The sequence below is a fragment of the Capricornis sumatraensis genome, chromosome 3 (assembly GCF_032405125.1).
Source record: "Capricornis sumatraensis isolate serow.1 chromosome 3, serow.2, whole genome shotgun sequence".
Taxonomy (NCBI): Eukaryota; Metazoa; Chordata; class Mammalia; order Artiodactyla; family Bovidae; genus Capricornis; species Capricornis sumatraensis.
The window spans coordinates 20935374-20955402 of record NC_091071.1 but is presented as its reverse complement, the minus strand read 5'-3'; the positions used below and the strand labels follow the sequence as shown (position 1 = coordinate 20955402).

The 20029-nt window shown below is 43.0% G+C and overlaps 1 protein-coding gene across 1 annotated transcript in view; it reads right to left on the bottom strand.

Annotated features, from left to right (window-relative positions):
- The window catches only part of COG7 (component of oligomeric golgi complex 7), an 89898-nt gene extending 75845 nt beyond the window's left edge, over positions 1-14053 (bottom strand). The window contains exons 1-4 of the mRNA XM_068968792.1: positions 13885-14053; positions 8212-8360; positions 7801-7917; positions 4980-5148 (exon numbers count right to left, since the gene is read on the bottom strand). Of these exons, the coding sequence (XP_068824893.1) occupies positions 4980-5148; positions 7801-7917; positions 8212-8360; positions 13885-14053 (604 nt within the window). The remainder of the gene's footprint in view (positions 1-4979; positions 5149-7800; positions 7918-8211; positions 8361-13884) is intronic.
- Positions 14054-20029: the final 5976 nt, after the last annotated feature.

Below are 20029 nucleotides of genomic sequence, written 5' to 3'. Positions count from 1 at the left end.
ACAAGTTGCTAGAAATAGTCAGTGTACCAAGACTAAATCACGAAGAAATAGAAACTCTGAATGGACATAAAACTATTTACTGAATCTGTAATCAAAAACCTCTCAACAAAGAAAAGTATATCAGATGGCTTCAGTGATTAATTAAGAATTAATACTTGGACTTCCCTGATGGCCCAGTGATTAAGAATTCACCTGCAAATGCAGGAGACACAAGTTCAATCTCCGTCCGGCCCAGGAAGATTCCACATGCCTCAGGGCAACTAAACCCACAACTACTGAAGTCCACATATCTAGAGCCAATGCTCTGCAGCAAGAGAAGCTACCTCAGTGAGAAAGCCCACACCACAACTAGAGAAAGCCCATGTGCAGCAACAAAGACCAAGCACAAAAGGAAAAAAAAAAAGTTTAATTAATACTAATACTTCTCAAACTCTCCTCCAAACTGAAGAGTGCTGAAGACTTCCCAGCCTATTCTATGAGGTCAGCATTACCTTAATCCCAAAGCCAACAAAGACACTGCAAGAAAAGAAACCTACAGATCAATATTCCTGATAAATATAGATGCAAAAATCATCAACAAAATACCAGCAAGCCAAATTCAAGAGCATATTAAAAGGATCATATACCTTGACCACGTGGGATTTACTCTGGGACACAAAGAAGGCTCAACACATGAAAATCAATAAATGTAACACACCACATTAACAAAGGGAAAATGTTCACATGATCATTTCAACTGATGCAAAAAAGCCATGTGATAAAATGTAAGACTTTTTCATGATTAAAAACACTCCAAAAAAGTAGGACTAGAAGCAAACAACCTCAACATAATAAAGGTCATATATGAAAAGCCCCCAACTAACATAATACTTGATATGAAAGACCATTTCAAACTTTTCCTCTGAGATCAGGAATGAGACAAGGATGCCCACTTTTGCAACTTCTATTCAATTCAGTACTAGAAGTTACAGTCAGAACAATTATGTAAGATGAAGATATAAAAAGCATCCAAAAGGGAAGGAAGAAGTAAAAATATCTTTGTTTGCAGATAATATGATCTCATATATAGAAAGTGCTAAAGATTACACACACACACACACACACACACACACATAAAAAGCATCCAAAAGGGAAGGAAGAAGTAAAAATATCTTTGTTTGCAGATAATATGATCTCATATATAGAAAGTGCTAAAGATTACACACACACACACACACACACACACACACACAAAAACTGTTAGAACTATTACGTTAATGCAGCAGGATACAAAATCAACACACCAAAACTCACCTGCATTTCTATACAGTAACAATGAACAATCTTGTACACTGAAAGTCAAAAAACACCACTGAAAGAAATTTTAAAAGATATAAATAAATGAAAAGGTATACTGTGCTCATGAATTAGAAAATTTCCAACGGGAGAAGGTGAGGGTAAGATGCATGGAGAAAGCAGCATTAACACATATCCACTATCATGTGTGAAACAGATGGTTAGTGGGAAGTTGCTAAATAACACAGGAAGCCCAGCCTAGCACTCTGTGATGACCTAGAGGGCGGGACAGGGGGAGGGAAGAGAGGGAGATATATATATCTCTGATTATGACTGATATACAAAATTAAAATTATGACTGATTCGTGTTGTACAGCAGAAACCAACACAAAATTGTAAAGCAATTTTCCACCAATTAAAAAATTAATAAAAATGTTTTAAAAGATGATAATACTACCCAAATCACCTGCAGATTCAAAGTTATCCCTTCCAAAATGGTGTTCAAAGGTGTTCTCTGGAAAAACAGAAAAAATTCACCCTAAAATTCATATGGAATTTCAAGGGACCTCCAAAAAGCCAAAACAATCTTGAAAAAGAAGGACAACATTGGTGGGTTCACAATCCATGATTTCAAAAGTTACCACAAAGCTACAATAATCAAAGCAATGTGGTACTGGCATAAGGATTAAGATATGCCTCTGTATATAGAGAGAATAGAGAGCCCAGAAATAAACCTTCACACACATGGTCAAAAGATTTTCAACAAAGAAGTCATGATCATTCACTGGGGGAAAGGAGAGTCCTTTAACAACTACACTCAGAAACAACGATGCTCAGAAAACAGGATGTCCACATGCAAAAGAAAGTGGACGCTTACCTTGTACCATATATAAAAATTAACTTATAATGTATCAAAGACCTAAATGTAAGAGCTAAAACTATAAAACTCTTAGAAAAAAAAATATATATCGGGGAAAGCCTCATGACCTTGGATTTAAATTTGAAATTTTTTAAAAAATATATATTTTTAAAGAGAGTACATTTTGAACTTCTCTGGTGGTCCAGTAGTTAAGAATTGACCTGTCAATGCAGGGGACACTTGTTCAATCCCTGTTCCAGGAAGATTCCACATGCCATTGGGCAACCAAGTCCATATGCCACAAGTACTGAGCCCCAGTGCCTAGAGCCTGTATTTGCAACAAAAGAAGCCATCGCAATGAGAAGTCTGCAGAGCGCAGTGAAGGGTAGACCCCACTCACCACAACTAGAGAAAGCCCACATGCAGCAATGATGACCCAGTGCAGCCAAAAATTAAATAAATCTTAAAAAAAAGCAAACAGAACAAATATATCAGAACTATTTATGGTTTCATTTCATCACTGAAAATGTACCATCATATACATAAAACTTCCCTGGTGGCTCAGATGGTAAAGCGTCTGCCTGCAGTGCGGGAGACCAAGGTTTGATCCCTGGGTGGGGAAGATGCCCTGGAGAAGGCAATGGCAACCCACTCCAGTATTCTTGCCTGGAAAATCCCATGGATGGAGGAGCCTGGCGAGCTACAGTCCATGGGGTCACAAACAGTCAGATACGACTGAGAGACTTCACATACATAAAACTGGTGCTACATCTCAGGAGTCAAAAGAAGAAAGCATTTTCAGAGCAGGAGGGAGTAGAAAACATCGTTAAGTGTTGTTGACAATGAGAAACAGAAAAGTATAAAATGGTATTAGGCTTTCAGGTTTGCTGATGACATGGTTGTTGGTGACCTTCAACAGAACAGGTTTAGGAGAACACTAACCCCAGAGCAGAAGGGCTTGCGTGATGTATGACCAAGAGTGCAGGAAGCAGTGCAGTGGACAGAGACTACATTCTGCCAATATATCAATAAACAGATGCTCAGGTAAGAACAGCAGAACCCTGTGTGGAACAACAGATTGGTTCAAGCTTGAGAAAGGAGTACGACAGGGCTGTCTGCTGTCACCCTGTTTGTTTAACCTATATGCTGAGCACATCATGAGAAATGCCCAGCTGGATGAGTTACAAAGCTGGAATCAGGATAGGCAGGAGAAACATCAACAACTTCAGACATGCAGACGATACTACTATAATGGCAGAAAGTGAAGAGGAAACTAAAGAACCTCTCGATGAGGGTATAGAAAGAGAGTGAAAGAGCAGGCTTAGGACTAAATATTAAAAAAACTAAGATCATGGCATCCAACCCCATTACTACATGGCAAATAGAAGGGGAAAAGGTGGAAGTAGTGACAGATTTCCTCTTCTTGGGCTCTAAAATCACTGCGAACGGTGACTTTAACCATGAAATCAGAAGACAACTGCTTCTTGGCAGGAAAGCTATGACAAACCTAGAGAGTGTGTTGAAAAGCAGAGACATTACTCTGCCAACAAAGGTATTACAGTCAAAGCTATGGTCTTCCCAGTGATCATGTACAGTTGTAAGAGCTGGACTGTAGAGAAGGCAGAACACCAAAGAACTGATGCTTTCGAACTGGTGGTGCTGGAGAAGAATCCTGAAAGTCCCTTGCACAGCAAGGAGGTCAAACCAGTCAATCTTAAGGGAGATCAACCCTGAATATTCACTGGAAGGACTAATGCTGAAGGTGAAGCTCCAGTATTTTGGTCATCTGATGTGAACAGACGACTCATGGGAAAAGTCCCTGAAGCTGGGAAAGATCAAGGGCAGAAGAGGGCATCAGAGGATGAGATGGCTGGATGGCATCACCGATGCAATGAACATGAACTTGGGCAAGCTCCAGGAGATGGTGAGGGACAGGGAGGTCTGGCGTACTGTGGTCCATGGGGTCGCAAAGAGTCGAACACAACTGGGAGACTGATCACCAACAACAAGGTAAGAAAGCAGCTTTACTGCGGCTGCTGCTTCCTGTTTAACCAATAGTTTTGTGGATGAAATGGAGAGGGAGAGCTAGGTAAACTTATGTGTTAAAAAAAATCACTGGAAAATAACATAGCATTATAATGGTCTTGATCAGGCTCAAAACTCAAGATTTGTACATTTTTCTAAATGGCTTAATATGTGTACATTTTTCTAAATGGTCTCCCTGGTGGCTCAGGTGGTAAGGAATCCACCTGCAATGTAAGAGACCCAGGTTCGATCCCTGGGTCAGGAAGATCCCCTGGAGAAGGGGATGACTACTCACTCCAGTATTCTTGCCTGGAGAACTCCATGGACAGAGGAGCCTGGTGGGGTACAGACCATGGGGTCACAAAGAGCCAGACGTGACTGAGCAACTAACACTAAATGTAAATTTCACCTCCCAAAAAGAAAGGCTCCTAAACTAACCCTGAACTCTAGCTATTACATGAATGCTGAAGTGTTTAGCAGTGAAGCGTACCGATGTCTGCAGCTTACTTTGACTTGCATGATAAAAATAAGACGGATGGATACAGAGGTGGGTAGGTGAACAGATATGTGATAAAGCAAATGTGGCAAATGCTAACGCTAGGATCTAGATGATACGCTCACTGGTGTGTTACTACAGCCTGTCTGTATTTTGAAAGAGTTCATATAGAATGTTGAAGAAAAGGCAACCACCATGAAGGTACAGACTGACTTCCAATGTACATAATTTAATCAAAATTAAGACATTTTCAAGACTGAAGACGTGGAAAGCCTTATCTGTTTAAAGATGTATACAGAGAGATGGGAAGCAGCCAGCACTCACCTATAGACTGAGATGTGAATGTTGCTACAATCTGGGGGCTGGCCAAGGCCTCCAGCCGGTTCTTCAACGCCTCCAAGTGAACACATTTTTCTGAGTAGTCTGGTGTATCAACGAGCATCATTAGGCTGTTCTGCATACCTGTGAGCTTGGCTGAAATCACAGCTATATCCTATAAGAAGACCAGAAAAGAGAATATTTATGTTAAGACTCTCCAATTAAGAGAACATGGCTCATAAACACTTCACGTTCAGTATTACTAGTCTTCAAATAAAAGCAAATTAAAACAAGGAAGTGCCATTTTCCTCCTAACAAACTGGAAAAACTTCTGAAAAATTATAACAGCTATCTTTGGGAAGGGTGCAAAGAAAAAGTTTGTCTAAATTTATTATATTTTTTCTGGGGGGAAAATTCGCAATATGCATCAAGAGCCTTAAAAATATTTACATCCTTAGAACTTGGTATTTTCTGTTCTAGAAATCTATGGAAAAAAATCAGAGGGACAAAGAAATATTAATGCATTAAAATTGATTAATGTGATTTTAGAATTGTAATAACAAAGACCTGGAAGGAACCTAAATCTTCCATAATAACAAATAAAATATAGATTAGGAGACTCATAATGGCATGTGAAATATCGCACAGTCGTTAAAAATCACGTTTGGGGTTTTCCTTGCTGGCTCAGTGGTAAAGAATCCACCTGCCAATGCAGGAGACAAGGGTCCGATTTCCAGTTTGGGAAGATCCCACACGCCACAGAGCAGCTTGGCCCAGGTACCACAGCTGCCGAGCCAGCGCTCTAGAGCCCAGGAGACACAACTACTGAAGCATGAATGCCCTCGAGCCCGTGCTCCGCAGCAAGAGAAGCCACTGCAATGAGAAGCCCGTGCACCGCACCTAGAGAGGAGGCCCTGCTCCTCGCAACCAGGGAAAAGTCCAAGCAGCAGCAAAGACCCAGCACAGCCAAAAGTATGTAAATAGGTTTAAATGTTTTTAAAAAGCACGTTTTGAAAAGTATTAATTACACAGCACAGTCTCTACAACGTATCATTAGGTGAAATAAACCACAAAAAGGACACACAAACACTAGAATATACAGAGACATGTATACACTGGGTTGGCCAAAAAGCACATTTGGGTTATTCCATAATATCCCAATAATATCCCATAATATCTTATGGGAAACCCAAATGAACTTTCTGGCCAACCCAACATATGCCTACAATATATGCATCCATATAAGATAATACAAAAGTATAAATTTTTACAAAAACCTAGAAAAATACCTAACAGACATAAAAAAAAAATACTATTAGGGCACAGAATAGGATCATTTTGTTTTCTTCCTTGCATTTTTCTCAATTTTCCAAATCTTGTAAGACACACATAAGTTATGTTTATAAATAGAAAAAACTAAACGCTATTTAAAGAAAGAATGAAGAGAGTAAGGAAATGTATCTCATTGCAGTATTCGACAGGTGCCCGCGATGCCTCAGACACCATCTTAAAGACAGTTGAGACAAAAAGATGATGAAGGTCACAGTGCATGAATGACTTGGGGGAGAAAGATTATGAGACACTTTAAGAGGATGGCTTATGGGCTGCCCTGGTGGTGCTGTGGTTAAGACCCCATACTTCCAAAGCAGGGGGTGCAGGTCTGACCCTTGGTCAGGGAACTAAGACCGCACATCACACGTGGGGTGGCCACTAGATAAAATAAAGAGAGGTTGGCTCAAGGGTCACAGGAGCAGAGGGGAGGGGGCCATGAGTTCCATGCACTGGAGAGGCCAGGAGCCAGCAAGGAGAGATGTAAAAAGAGGTGACACTCAACTGCCTTGAGGGACAAGCGGAGGCTACTGTCCTATCAAGAAAAGTAGGGGGGACAGCTCAGGCAGGGAACAGGGAACAGGCATGAAAGGGACGGGGTGTTCTCAGTCTGGAGCAGGCAGAGGCTGAAATCACACAGAGGGAGTGGCCGGAGAAACAGCTGTAAACACAGGCTGCCCAGAGCCCTGTGCGGAAGGACAGGTTGTGGCTTGTAAGGAGCATAGAATTTATCAGACGGAAAATGGGAAGCTGGTAGAGGTTAGGATGGGGTTGGGCTGGGGGTACGAGGGACAGGGAAATGCCACATGCCAATCTGTGCTTTAGAAGATGCCCTGGACACGTGGTGGGTGGGCATAACCTGGGATCGGGGAGGGCCTTGATGGCAAGGAGGCGAGTGGACGGCTGCTGAAACGGTCTAGGAGCAAAATGACTACAAAGCCAGCTCAGGGGGCGGCAGAGGGACAGAAAGAACAGCCAACAGAGGAGAAAGAGGGGAGGGGCAGGGGGAAGGGGGCGCTGAAGGGCCGCTGAGGTTTCCAGGTAGGTAAACCTATACGGAAAAGGATGCATTAACCCAAGAGAGGAGGCAGTGGAGCAAATGGAGAGGGGCTTTGGTCAGAAATAGTTAATTCTGTTTTTATGAGCCTGGAAGAGTTCAGCTAGATGCTTTGGATCTTGTAGGCAGTGATTTCTGAATATCAAGAGGGTCGGGAAAAGAAAAAACAAGATGTAACTTTTAGCTTTGTTGCTGCTGTTCAGTTGCTAAATCCTGTCTGACTCTTTGTAACTTCTTTGTAGCCCACCAGGCTCCTCTGTCCATGGACTTCTCCAGGCAAGAATACTGGAGCGGGTTGCCATTCCCTTCTCCAGGGGATCTTCCTAACCCAGGGATCGAACCCAAGTCTCCTGCTTGGCAGGCAGATTCTTTACCATCTGAGGCACCAGGGAAGCCTAACAACAACAAACCAATCCACCATCCCCTAAACAAGAAACCTACCTGAGTCTTAAAAGTTTCCTCGATATCAGCACTCAACGTGCTCCATTTGTCGGCTTCTTGAAGAGATTCTGCAGCAAGCTGCATTCTGGACTTGACCTGGTCGATTTCTACCAACACCTAGAAGAGAAATGAGGGTCTCAGACACTAAGGAAGCGGCAGTTCCATTTTCTCTGCCTTCCGCAAGTAACTCGAAACATAAGTATCATGATATGGTCCTGCCTTAGGAAACTCTGTACCCGGCACAACACTGATCACATGGTTAAACGTTCAGTGACGCTGAAGAGATGAATAAGCTAAAAGTACTAAACAAAAGAGTAGTTCGAGTGTTTGGCAGAATTCTGAGGGGTGGCCTCCTGCTGGGAAGGCAAACATCTTCCAAAAACAAGAGTCAACAATTAGGAACCAAGATACCTGCATCGACTGAGATGTGTCCTGTTCAAACTTTTTAATGTCCTCCTTGACAAGAATCATTTGTTCTTTCAGAAAAGACGCCTCCTGTTTAAGGGCTTCGACATCACGGAGCACTTTGGGCATGTTCTGGAGGGCCTGGTGACTTGTTTCTGCAGCAAGAACCCAAGAACCAAAGGTGAACACTGGACCACTCACCAGTGAACAATATGAAAAATCAGACGACAGGAAGCAAATCTTCCCTAAGGCTCTATGAACCATGCAGTTTTCTGAGCCTGTGTTGGGCGGGGGCGAGGGCGGGGGCGGGGGCGCGGAGGGTGGGGGAGCTGGTCTCTGCTGGGACCCTGTCTTCCCCAGGATGATGGTGAAAGCCCTGATAAACCATCAACCTGACCCACCACCACTGAGCTGAAGCGCAACTTCTTTTTTTTTTTGGTTGTGCCACGCTGCTTGCAGGATCCCCGACGAACCCAGGCCCCCCTAGTAGTGAAAGAAAAGAGTCCTAACCACTGGACAGGCAGGGAATTCACATGAAACTCCCTTTTCCAGGAAGGAGAAGGGAGGAATCTGACACTGGTGAATGCCAACTCTGCACCCCAAGCTTTCCATACATCACTTAGCATACACAGCAGTCATTAGCAGCGGCCTCTTACAGATGAGAAAACTAACGCTCAGAAAGGTTAAGTAAGTTGCCCAAGATTTCACAGAGCTGAAGCCAAGGAGTGTCTGGACCCAACCTCTGCTTCCATGGTCTTCAAAATGCAGTCCACAGACCACTGGTATCAGCTGGAATGCAGTTAAAATGCAGGTCCCCAGGTCACCTGCCAGAGATTCTTATTTAGGAATCCTAGTAGGAGATCAAGGAACTTGTATTTTTTTTTTTTTAACAGACATCCTAAGTGTACAATAAAATCTGAAAATCCTTGCAGATCAGGAGGTGTTATCTGGAAAAGGCATAATCCTTTTGTCCTCTAAAGAGCAATTCACCGGGGAATCAACCAAAGAAGTTCAGAGCCTTCTGCTCCTGGTACCAGTACATTGAATGGAACTTTAACATCGAAAACACACTTAAAGAATCTGTTCACCCTGCTCTGCCATAAAACAACATTCTGTCTCCAGCACTGACCTTAAGTAAAGTTTTATGACTAACGAAACAAAGGCAGAACACACAAAGATTTCTTCAAAGCACAGAGGCTTCCTGATTTTTAACAGGCTGTTATGGCCCTTGCCTACTAAACCTCAGAGTCACTCTTCAGGTCTGGTTGGTTCCTTGTGAACTTCTTCACCCCCCCGCCCCCCCACCCCACTCCACAGCACCCTCAAATTTAGTTCTTTCTAGAATCTATTTTAAAACTGTCACCTCCCGTGGATGCCTCTGGAAGGGTAAGGGCCAAATCTCCATCGGAGGGGGGACTAGGGGAACACCTAAGGTGATGGGGGGTGAGTTGTATTAGCCGTACACACCTGTCAAAACCCGTCAAACGGATCAGATAAGGTCCCTCCATTCCACCTTACATAAATTTTACCTAGTGAAAAACAAGAGCTATAAACACGAACTGAACTCTATAATGTTTAGGGTTCTAAACGAAATGTTTAAAGGGCGAAGTCTACTGTTATCTGCGATTTATTTTTAAACACATCAAAAAATAAGATGGATGGATGGATAGAGGGATGGACAGACTTGCCATAAAGCAAGACTAGCCACTGCTCGCTGCAGAATCTAGGCAATGGCTGCTTGGAATTTCACTACAAATTCCCGCAGCATTGTGGCACGTTTGGCACCCCCATTCACGGTTGCTCAGAACAAGGATCTGCCATCCTTCTTGATTTCCTCCCCTTATCCCTCATTCCAATCCATCAGCAAATTCTCCCCTTTCTCCTGAGAATACCTTAAAGCTACGCTTCTCTCCCCATCTCTACTGCCAGAAACCCAAGTGAAGCCACGGTCACCTCTCTTCTGGACTAGAGCAATGGTCTCCTGAATGGCGACTTAAATCATCTCATTGTCCTGCTTAAAAATCCTCCAGTACCTTCCCACTATACACATTTTAAATCAAATCCAGACTCTTTAATGTGACAGTAAAATCCCTCCCTGCATGATCTGGACCCTGCCAACATTTCCAACCTAAGAACGGACCTTGTTTAACACTGCATCTCTGGACCCTGAAGAAGTCTGAGCCCAAAAAATATTTGCTGACTGAATGAATAATGAATCAATCCACCCTATTAGGGATCCTCAACAACTCCAGTTTCAACCTCTGCAGTAACTTCTTCTCACCACAGACTTGGGACCTTGTCTCACTGTCCCTAAAAATAAAGCTTTAAACCTTCTATGGCTTCTCACTACCTACAGAAGCGGTCCTCAACATTTTTGGCACCAGGGACCAAAATTTCCACGGACCTGGGAAGCTGGAAAGGGGCGGGGCAGAGGATGGTTTTGGGATGATTCAAGAGCATTGAATTTATTGAGTTCCTTGAGCAAGAAGTGGAGCTTCCTGTAAAAGTGAGCAATGGGAGGTGGCTGTAAATTACAGATGAAACTTCTCTCTCTTGCCCACCGCTCACCTACTGTGGCCTGGTTCCTAATAGTTCCCAGGGCTTGGGAACCCCTGCCTTATAGGATGAAAATCAAAACTTTAGGATGGCCAGAAAAGCCTTTCACAGTCTGATCCTCATCTACTTTTCTACCTTATTTCCAGCAGAAATTCCCCCTCATGGAAGTGTAATCCTCCAATAATAATAAGGACTAATATGTATTGATGCTATTGATGAAGCTCTATTTGAACTTCTCACTTTTCTTCTGGACTGGGTAGGTCTCTTTATACCCACCTACCTCTACAAGTGTTCCCTCTCCCTTTAATACCAGAAAGGTAGTAAAGTACAATGGATAAGAGCCTGGGATCTGGGACCAGTCGCTTGGGTTCAAATCCAGTCTCCCCATTCATTAGCAACACAATGCTGGGCAAGTTACTACCTTTGGCTGCAGTTTCTACAACTATAAAGTGGGAATAATAACTGTGCCTACCTCTAAGGATTACTGCCATGTCTAAATAAGACAATCATGCTGGGGGAGGGGGCGGCACTATTAACATTTTCTCCAGGACACTTCTTCATTGCACAGGGCTGTCCCAAGAACTGTAGGACATTAAGTCTGGGAGCCTCTATGATATGTCCCTCTCCTCCCCAACAAGCTGAAGCTTTTTAAAAACAGCTTTATTGATGAATAATTTAGCTGGCATACAATTCACTCACTTCAAATATACAACTCAATGATTTTTAGCAAATTTAACAAGCTGTGTTATCTCCACAAGAACACTGACATCAACCAAAAAATTCCTTCCTGCCACTTTGCACTTAATCTCTGCTTCCACCCCAAGCCCTGGGAAACCACTAATCTGCTTTCTGTCTCTAAGAATTTACCTTTTCTGGACATTTCAGACACATGAAATCATGCATTATGTAGTCTTCTGCATTTTGCTTCTTTCACCAAGGATAACACTTGTTCCCTTATGTTGCTGAGTTGTATTCCATATTTTGTTTATCCACTCACCAGCTGATGGATATTTATGCTGTGTCTATGATAGCATAAGGCTCTCCAAGGCAATACCCTGGTGGTTCAGTTGCTAAGACTCTGTGCTCCCAATGCACAGGGCCCAGGTTCAATCCCTGGTCAGGCAACTAGATCCTGCATGCTATAACAGAGTTTGAATGCCACAGCTGAAGATCCCACAGGCCCTAATGAAGACTGAAGACCCCTTATGCCACAGCTAAACACCCAGTGCAGCCAAATAAAGTAATTAAAATGATTTGTTTTAAAAAGACCACGGATTACTAAGTATTAAGTAGCTCTTTTTACAAAAGTACATACAAAGCCCTTAAAACAGTGCCTGACGTATATCAAGGACTCAGATATTTGCCATCATATTATTATTATTAAAATTCTCCCTGAACTTCCCTGTAGCTCATACAGTAAAGAATCTGCTTGCAATGCAGACCTGGCTTTGATCCCTGGGTCAGGAAGATCCTCTGGAGAAAGGAATGGCAACCCACTCCAGTATTCTTCCCTGGAGAATCCCATGGACAGAGGAGCCTGGTGGGCGATAACAGTCCATGGGCTCACAGAGAGTCAGACACGGCTGAGAGACTAAACACAATGCCCTCCTCATCTCTGCCCTGTGGAGCTTTCATTCAAGGCCTAACAAAGGGAAAGCCCTTTATGAACCTCCCAGACAAGAGACAACTGCTGCCTTCATCTAACTCTCAGCTTCCAGTTCTGTTCTCAGTAAATCTACCCCTCATTGTAATTAAATTGTTCACCTGTCTTCCCCACAAGGCAGCAAACTCCAGAAAGATAAACTTTTCACCCCCGGTGCTCATTTCTTGACAGGTGCACGGTAGATACATTAAATTATTATTAACTCAACTATTCTGGTTAGTTAATTTGATACTTTAAAGTCTCCCATTAGTACTTCCCTGGTGGTCCAGTGGTTAAGAATCCACCTGCCAATGCACAGGACACTGGTTCAATCCCTGGTCCAGGAAAATCCCCACAGGCTGCAGAGCAACTCAGCTCGTATGTCACAACTACTGAGCCCATGAATCCTAGATCCTGTGCTCTAAAGCAAGAGAAATACCACAATGAGACCACGAACAGCAACTAGAGAGTAGCCCTCCACTCTCTACAACTAGAGAAAGTCCAAGTGCAGCAATAAAGACCCAGCACAGACAAATGTGGGGAATAAAAAGTCTCCAATCAAGACAGCCCATCTTCCTCACTGACATAGAGATCCACTATAAGAGGGGTGTGGGGGAAGGATGGAGTGGGAGTCTTAAGTTAGCAGACGCGGACAATTATATATAGAATGGATAAACAAGCTCCTACTTGGTGTACAGCACAGGAAATGATCTATATTCAATATGCTGTGACAAACCATAATGGAAAAGAATGTGGTAAAGAATGTATATATGTAAGTATATACAGTCAGTCTGTCAGTCCAGTCACTTAGTCGTGTCCAACTCTTTGCAACCCCATTGACTGCAATAAGCCAGGCCTCCCTGTCCATCACCAACTCCTGGAGTTTACTCTAACTCATGTCCACTGAGTCGGTGATGCCATCCAACCATCTCATCCTCTGTTGCCCCCTTCTCCTCCCGCCTTCATTCTTTCCCAGCATCAGGGTCTTTTCAAACGAGTCAGCTCTTCGCATCAGGTGGCCAAAGGATTGGGAGTTTCAACTTACTGAATACATATATATATAACATATATAACTGAATCACTTTACTGTACAGTAGAAATTAACACAACATTGTAAATCAACTACAGGTAACGATCTTTTTTTTTAAATCCATTAAAACAATGTCTTCCCTATTTGTGTCTTTCCTATACATCTTCTATATGCTTTTTGCCAAATGTAAGAATCTGTTGACTAGTTATTTCATATTCTTAAAATTCAGTCCAGTAAGTTTTAAACCGCCGGAAGTGGAAAGCAAGATCCCAAATCTGCAAGTGTTGCAGAGAGACGAGCAGCGGGCTGAGACCTGGATGTCCCCACGAGGACTGCGCGGGAACCGGACCCGCGCTCGCTCGCTCTCCACGCGAGGCGCTGACATTTACTGCCCACTACGTGCACCCCCGCGGACCCCGGGCCCGTCTGGGAGCTCTGCCCGGCCGCTCACCCTCCACGGCGTGGTTCACCTCTTGGATGAACAGCTGCAGCTTCATCACCAGGGTGGCTGCGTGGCTGTCCGCCTTCCCGGCCGCCGCCTCCTTGGGGCCAGCCCTGAAGGCCGCATTGATCCACTCCTTCACGTCGAAGTCTTCCGCCAGGAACTTGGAGAAGTCCATGGCTGCACCGTCGCAGCTCGGCGTCCAAGCCTGAAGACCTGGCTCCGGACGGCCACTCGGCTGCAGAAGCGGGTGGCCCTGCGAGAGCGCCCGCGGCAGCCTGGGAAGCAGCGGCCGGGGATCGACAGCGCCGGAGACAGAACCCTCCACAGCCCCTGGGTCAGCGCGCTGATGTGTACGCCCGGGATTGACCCTCGCCGCGCGCCGTACTTCTTCCGGAAGTAGGTAGCCGTTACTATAGTGATTGCAGGCATTCCGGGAAACGCGGCGAGCTGAGAGCGTTCAACAGAAGGAGCGTCCCTTTTCTTCTGCTAATTTAAATGCCAGCTGGGCGCTTAAATACGTGCTTACTCTAAAGCCCTTACTTTTATTAGCACACTTAGTCCTCACAATCCTTTCAGTGCTATTGTTCTCCCCCAACTTAAAGTGGAAGAACTGAGGCAGTTTAAGCAAGTTGTTCAGTATCACGTAGCTAGATTGTAGCGCAGTGGGATTTGAATTCAGGCAAGTCAAGGCTTCCCTGGTGCCTCAGACGGTAAAGCGTCTGTCTATAATGTGGGAGACCTGGGTTCGATCCTTGGGTCGGGAAGTTCTCCAGTACTCTTGCCTAGAAAATACCATGGATGGAGGAGCCTGGTGTCCATGGAGTCGCAAAGAGTCGGACACGACTGAGTGGCTTCACTTCACTTAAGTCAAGGTTATAGTTTTTCCAGTAGTCATGTATGGATGTGAGAGTTGGACTGTGAAGAAGGCTGAGCGCCGAAGTGGTGTTGGAGAAGACTCTTGTGGGTCCCTTGAACTGCAAGGAGATCCAACCAGTCCATTCTGAAGGAGATCAGCCCTGGGATTTCTTTGGAAGTTTCATGCTAAAGCTGAAACTCCAGTACTTTGGTCACCTCAGGCAAAGAGTTGATTCATTGGAAAAGACTTTGATGCTGGGAGGGATTGGGGGCAGAAGGGGACGACAGAGGATGAGATGGCTGGATGGCATCACTGACTCGATGAACGCGAGTCTGAGTGAACTCTGGGAGTTGGTGATGGACAGGGAGGCTTGGCGTGCTGCGATTCATGGGGTCGCAAAGAGTCGGACACGACTGAGCGAGTGAACCGAACCGAACCGAAGCCTGCTACTGAAACCTGAATTCTTTGCCGTCCATCAGTGCCTTCCCAAAGCGGGCAGACGAATTTACATGACCTGGTCTCTCCCCACCACGCTTCCAGCTCCTGTCTCACTGTTCTAGCCACGCTGGCCTCCTGTCCGTGGCCTGAGACACAAAGGTCTGGAATTCCCCATTCGGTACTGTTTTCTCTAGCTTAAAGCAATGTGATACCTCGGAAAAGAGATATCTGGGAAGGCCTCCTTTGTCATAGGATTCAAAATTTAAAAAGCAAACAAACAAAAGCATCCTTTGGTCACACTGTGCTTAATTTTGCCATTTATCTGTTCTCACCCAGGCATACTCCAATTCAGTGCATACAGTAGTTCCTGAAGACTATATAGCTAAGAACCTAAATCTGCAAATTATTAATAGGAAAGGTGATACGCTCGCCTGAAGCAAACTGATCTAGTCCCGCGGCATGCTCAGAAGCCTTGGGTGCCTGTAATTGCCGTATGCCCCTCTCCTCCCCAGGGAGATGAAGTTAAAAAAAAAAAAAAAGCTTTATTGCTTAATAACTTAGAGGGCATACAGTTCACTCACTTCAAATATACAATCCAATGATTTTTAGCAAATTGAACAAGGTGTGCTACCTTCACAACGACATTTCCATCAGCCAAAAAATTCCTCCCTGCTTGTTTAATCTCTGCTCCCACCCCAAGCCCTAGGAAGCCACTGATGTGCTTTCTGTCTTTATATTTTTACCTTTTCTGGACATTTCAGACACGTGAAATCATGCATTATGTAGTCTTCTGCATCTGGCTTCTTTCACCAAGCATAAAATTTGTCCCCTTATGTTGCTGAGTTGTATTTCATTGTGTGGATATGACATATTTTGCTTATTCATGCACTAGTAGATGGACATTTATGCTGTTTCCAGTTTAAGGCTATTAGAGCAGTTTTCCTGGCAGTCCAGTGGCTAAGACTTTGTGCTCCCAATGCAGGGGGTCCGGGTTCAATCCCTGGTCAGGGAACTAGATCCCATATATGACAACTAAGACCTGGCAGCCAATTAAATAAGGCTATTAGAAATAATGCTGCTGCGAACGTTCACTACATGTCTTTGTGTGGACATGTTTTCATTTCTTTTGAATAGATTCCTAGGTGTGGAACTGCTAAATGATAAGACAGATTTATGTTTAATTTTTAAAGAAACTGCCAAACTTATCCCGCATACCACTTTACATTACAGTCAATGAGGTATGAGGGTTCCAGTTCCATTTGGTATGTAGTAGTAAGTCATTGTTGCCTTAACTTGCATTTCCCTAACAGCTAATGATATTGAACACATTTTCATGTGCTTATTAGCGGTTCTTACCTCCTCTTTGGTGAACTATCTTTTCAAAATTTTTGCCCATTTTCAATTGGCATTGCTTATCTTCTTATTCAGAGAAGGCAATGGCATCTCACTCTAGTATTCTTGCCTGGAAAATCCCATGGACGGAGGAGCCTGGTAGGCTGCAGTCCATGGGGTCACTAAGAGTCGCACACGACTGAGTGACTTCACTTTCACTTTTCACTTTCATACATTGGAGAAGGAAATGGCAACCCACTCCAGTGTTCTTGCCTGGAGAATCCCAGGGTCAGGGGAGCCTGGTGGGCTGCCATCTATGGGGTCGCACAGAGTCAGACACGACTGAAGTGACTTAGCAGCAGCAGTAGCAGCATCTTCATATTGTGTGCATCCTCAGTCGCTTCAGTCGTGTCCGACTGTGTGTGACCCAATGGACAGTAGCCTGCCAGGCTCCTCTGTCCGTGGGCTTTTCCCGGCAAGACTACTGGAGGGATTGCCATGTCCTCCTCCAGGAGGTCTTCCCAATCCGGGGATTGAAACCTGTCTTCCTGAGTCTCCTGCACTGTAGGCAGATTCTTTACCTCTGAGCCACTGGGGAAGGTCTGTCTTCATATTATTGAACTGCAAAGCTATTTATGTATTCTGTATGTAACTCTTGAATTAGAGGTGTGGTTTGTAAGTATTTTCTCTCAATCTATAGCTTGTCTTTTCATTTTCTTAATGATGTCTTTTGAGGGGCATACGTTTTTAATTTTGATAAATTCCATTATCTTTTTCTATTTTATGAATTATACTTTTGATATTATATGTAAGAAATCTTCACTTAACCAGAAATCATAAACTTTTACATTTTTCTCTAGAAGTTTAAAAATTTTAGCTCTTACGTTTAGATCTATGATCCAGTTTGAATTCATTTTTTGTGTATGATATGAGGTAAAGGTCTAAGTTCTTTTTTTTTTTTTTTTTTGCATGCAGATATACAATTCTCCCTGCCTGCAATGCAGGAGACCCAGGTTTGATCCCTGAGTTGGGAAGATTCCCTGGAAAAGGAAACGGCAATCCACTCCAGTATTCTTGCCTGGAAAATCCCACGGACAGAGGAGCCTGGCGGGCTGTAGTCCACAGGTTTACGAAGAGTTGGACACAACTGAGTGACTGACACACAGATACAACTCCAACTATCTCAGGACCATTTGTTGAATAGACTTTTCTTTCTCCTCTGAATTGCCTTTAGATCTTCGTCAAAATCAAATGACATAAATATAAGGGTTTCTGCACTTTAATTCTGTTCCATCATCTATACTCCTATTCTTGTACCAATACCAAACTGTCTTGATTCTGTAGTTTACAGTAAGTTTTGAAATCTGGTCATGTAAGTCCTCTCATTTTATTCTTGTAAAAAATTGTTTTGCTACTCCACACCCTTTGCATTTCCATATACATCTTATAGTCAGCTTATCAATTTCTACTGCAGAAGTTGCTGGAATAGAGATCATATTGAATTTATAGATCCATTTGAGAACTGGCATCTTGACAGGGTTGAGTCTTCAAATCCATGAACATGAAATGCCTCTCCATTTATTTAGAGCAGAATTTCCAACCTTGGTGCTATTGACATTTGGCACCAGATAATTTTTGCTGTGGAGGGCTGTCTGATGCATTGTAAAATGTTTAACTGCATTCCTGGCCTTTACTCACTAAATGCCAATAGCATCCCCTCCCCCAAACTGTGACAACCAAAAATGTCTCCACATTACAGCTGTCCCCTAGTAAGAACAGTAGTAAACATTGTACATTGTAAATGTCTTCTACTTCTTTTGCTAAATGTATTCCAAAGTATTCATTTTAATACTATCGTGAATGAAATTTTCTTAATTTGATTTTCATATTGTTTCTTGTGTTAGAAACACACTTGATCTTTGTATGATTCTCTTGTACCTCTTGAACATCTAAATTCAGTTCTAGTTTGTGTGTCTGTATGTGTGTGTCTATATGTATGCTGGAGAACTGAGTTCGATTCTTGGGTTGGGAAGATCCCCTGGAGACGGAAATGGTAACCCACTGCAGTATTCTTGCCTGAAGAATCCCATGGACAGAGGAGCCTGGCAGGCTACAGTCCACAGGGTCGCGTGAGTCAGACATGACTTAGCACTGTCTTTTCTTTTGTCTTTCTGTATGTGTGTGTGTGATTTGTCTACATACAGAATCATGAAAAAATGAAAAATCTTCCTTTTTCCTCTCAAGGTTGGATGTCTTTCTTTTTTCCAACTACTAAATGTGCTGGTTAGAATCTTCAGTGCAGTGTTGAATAGAAGTGGCAACAGACATCCTTCTAAGGATCTGTCTTTAGCATCCAGTCTTTAACCATGAAGTACAATACTAGTTGTACATTTTTCATAGTTGCCCTTTTTTTAAGTCGAGAAAGTTTCGTTCTGTTCCTATCTTTTATCAGTATGTTAAAATATTGTATTTTATAAATTGTGTGGTTTTGTTTTATTCATATGATGTATAACTATACAGCAGTAGTTTTTTGGATGGTAAACCAATCTTGCATTCCTGGGATAAATTCTACTTAGTCATGGGGTATTACTATATGTTACCAGATTTGCTTTGCTAATATTTTGTTGAGGATTTTCATGTCTATGTTCATGGGGGAAATTGGCCTGTAATATCGTTTTGTGATCTTTGTCTAATTTTGGTTTAAGGGTATCACTGGTCTCATAGAATGGTCTGGGATGTGATCCTTCCTTCTCCATTTTCTGAGTTTGTAAAGATTGTAACGTCTCTTCTTTAAATAGCTGACAGAATTCAAAGTGAAGCCATCTAGGCCTGGACTTTCCTTTGTGCGAAGATTTTAAATTATTAATTCAACTTCTTTACTTCTTATAGTTCTATTAAGATTTTGTTTCTTCTTAAATCCGTTGGTATGTTGAGAAATTCTACAAATTTGTCTATTTCATCTAATCTGTGAAATTTGTTGGCAAAAAATTACAACATTCCCTTATAATCCTTTTTAACTTCTGTAGAATTGGTAGTAATTGCCCCTCTTTATTTCTTGACTTTGGCAATATTTGTCTTTTCTGCAGTTCATGGGGTCACAGAGTCGGACATGACTTAGTGAGCAACATGAACCACCACCACCCTGCTTCAGTATAGTTCTACTCCCTGCCCTCTCTGTTGAGCTCCTGTTATCATGCATAGTATGTTTCTTTGTTGTAAACACATTTCTTATTGTTTTGTGCAATTGTCTCTTAATTAAAAGTACCTTCACCAGTATTTTTTGCTTCTTCATGTAGACTTATTATTGTTCACTTCATTGCAACTTGAACTTTAAGAAAGCTTTTTTTCACAGGACATATCTGCTTGCATCAAATTACCTGCCTTTAGTTGGGGATATCTTTATTATACCTTCAGTTCTGAAAGACAGTAATGCTGGATAGAGAATTCTTTCCTACTCAGACCACTGAATGTCACCCCACTGCCTTCTCTATTGTCTCCAGTGAGAAGTCAGCTCTTAATCTATTA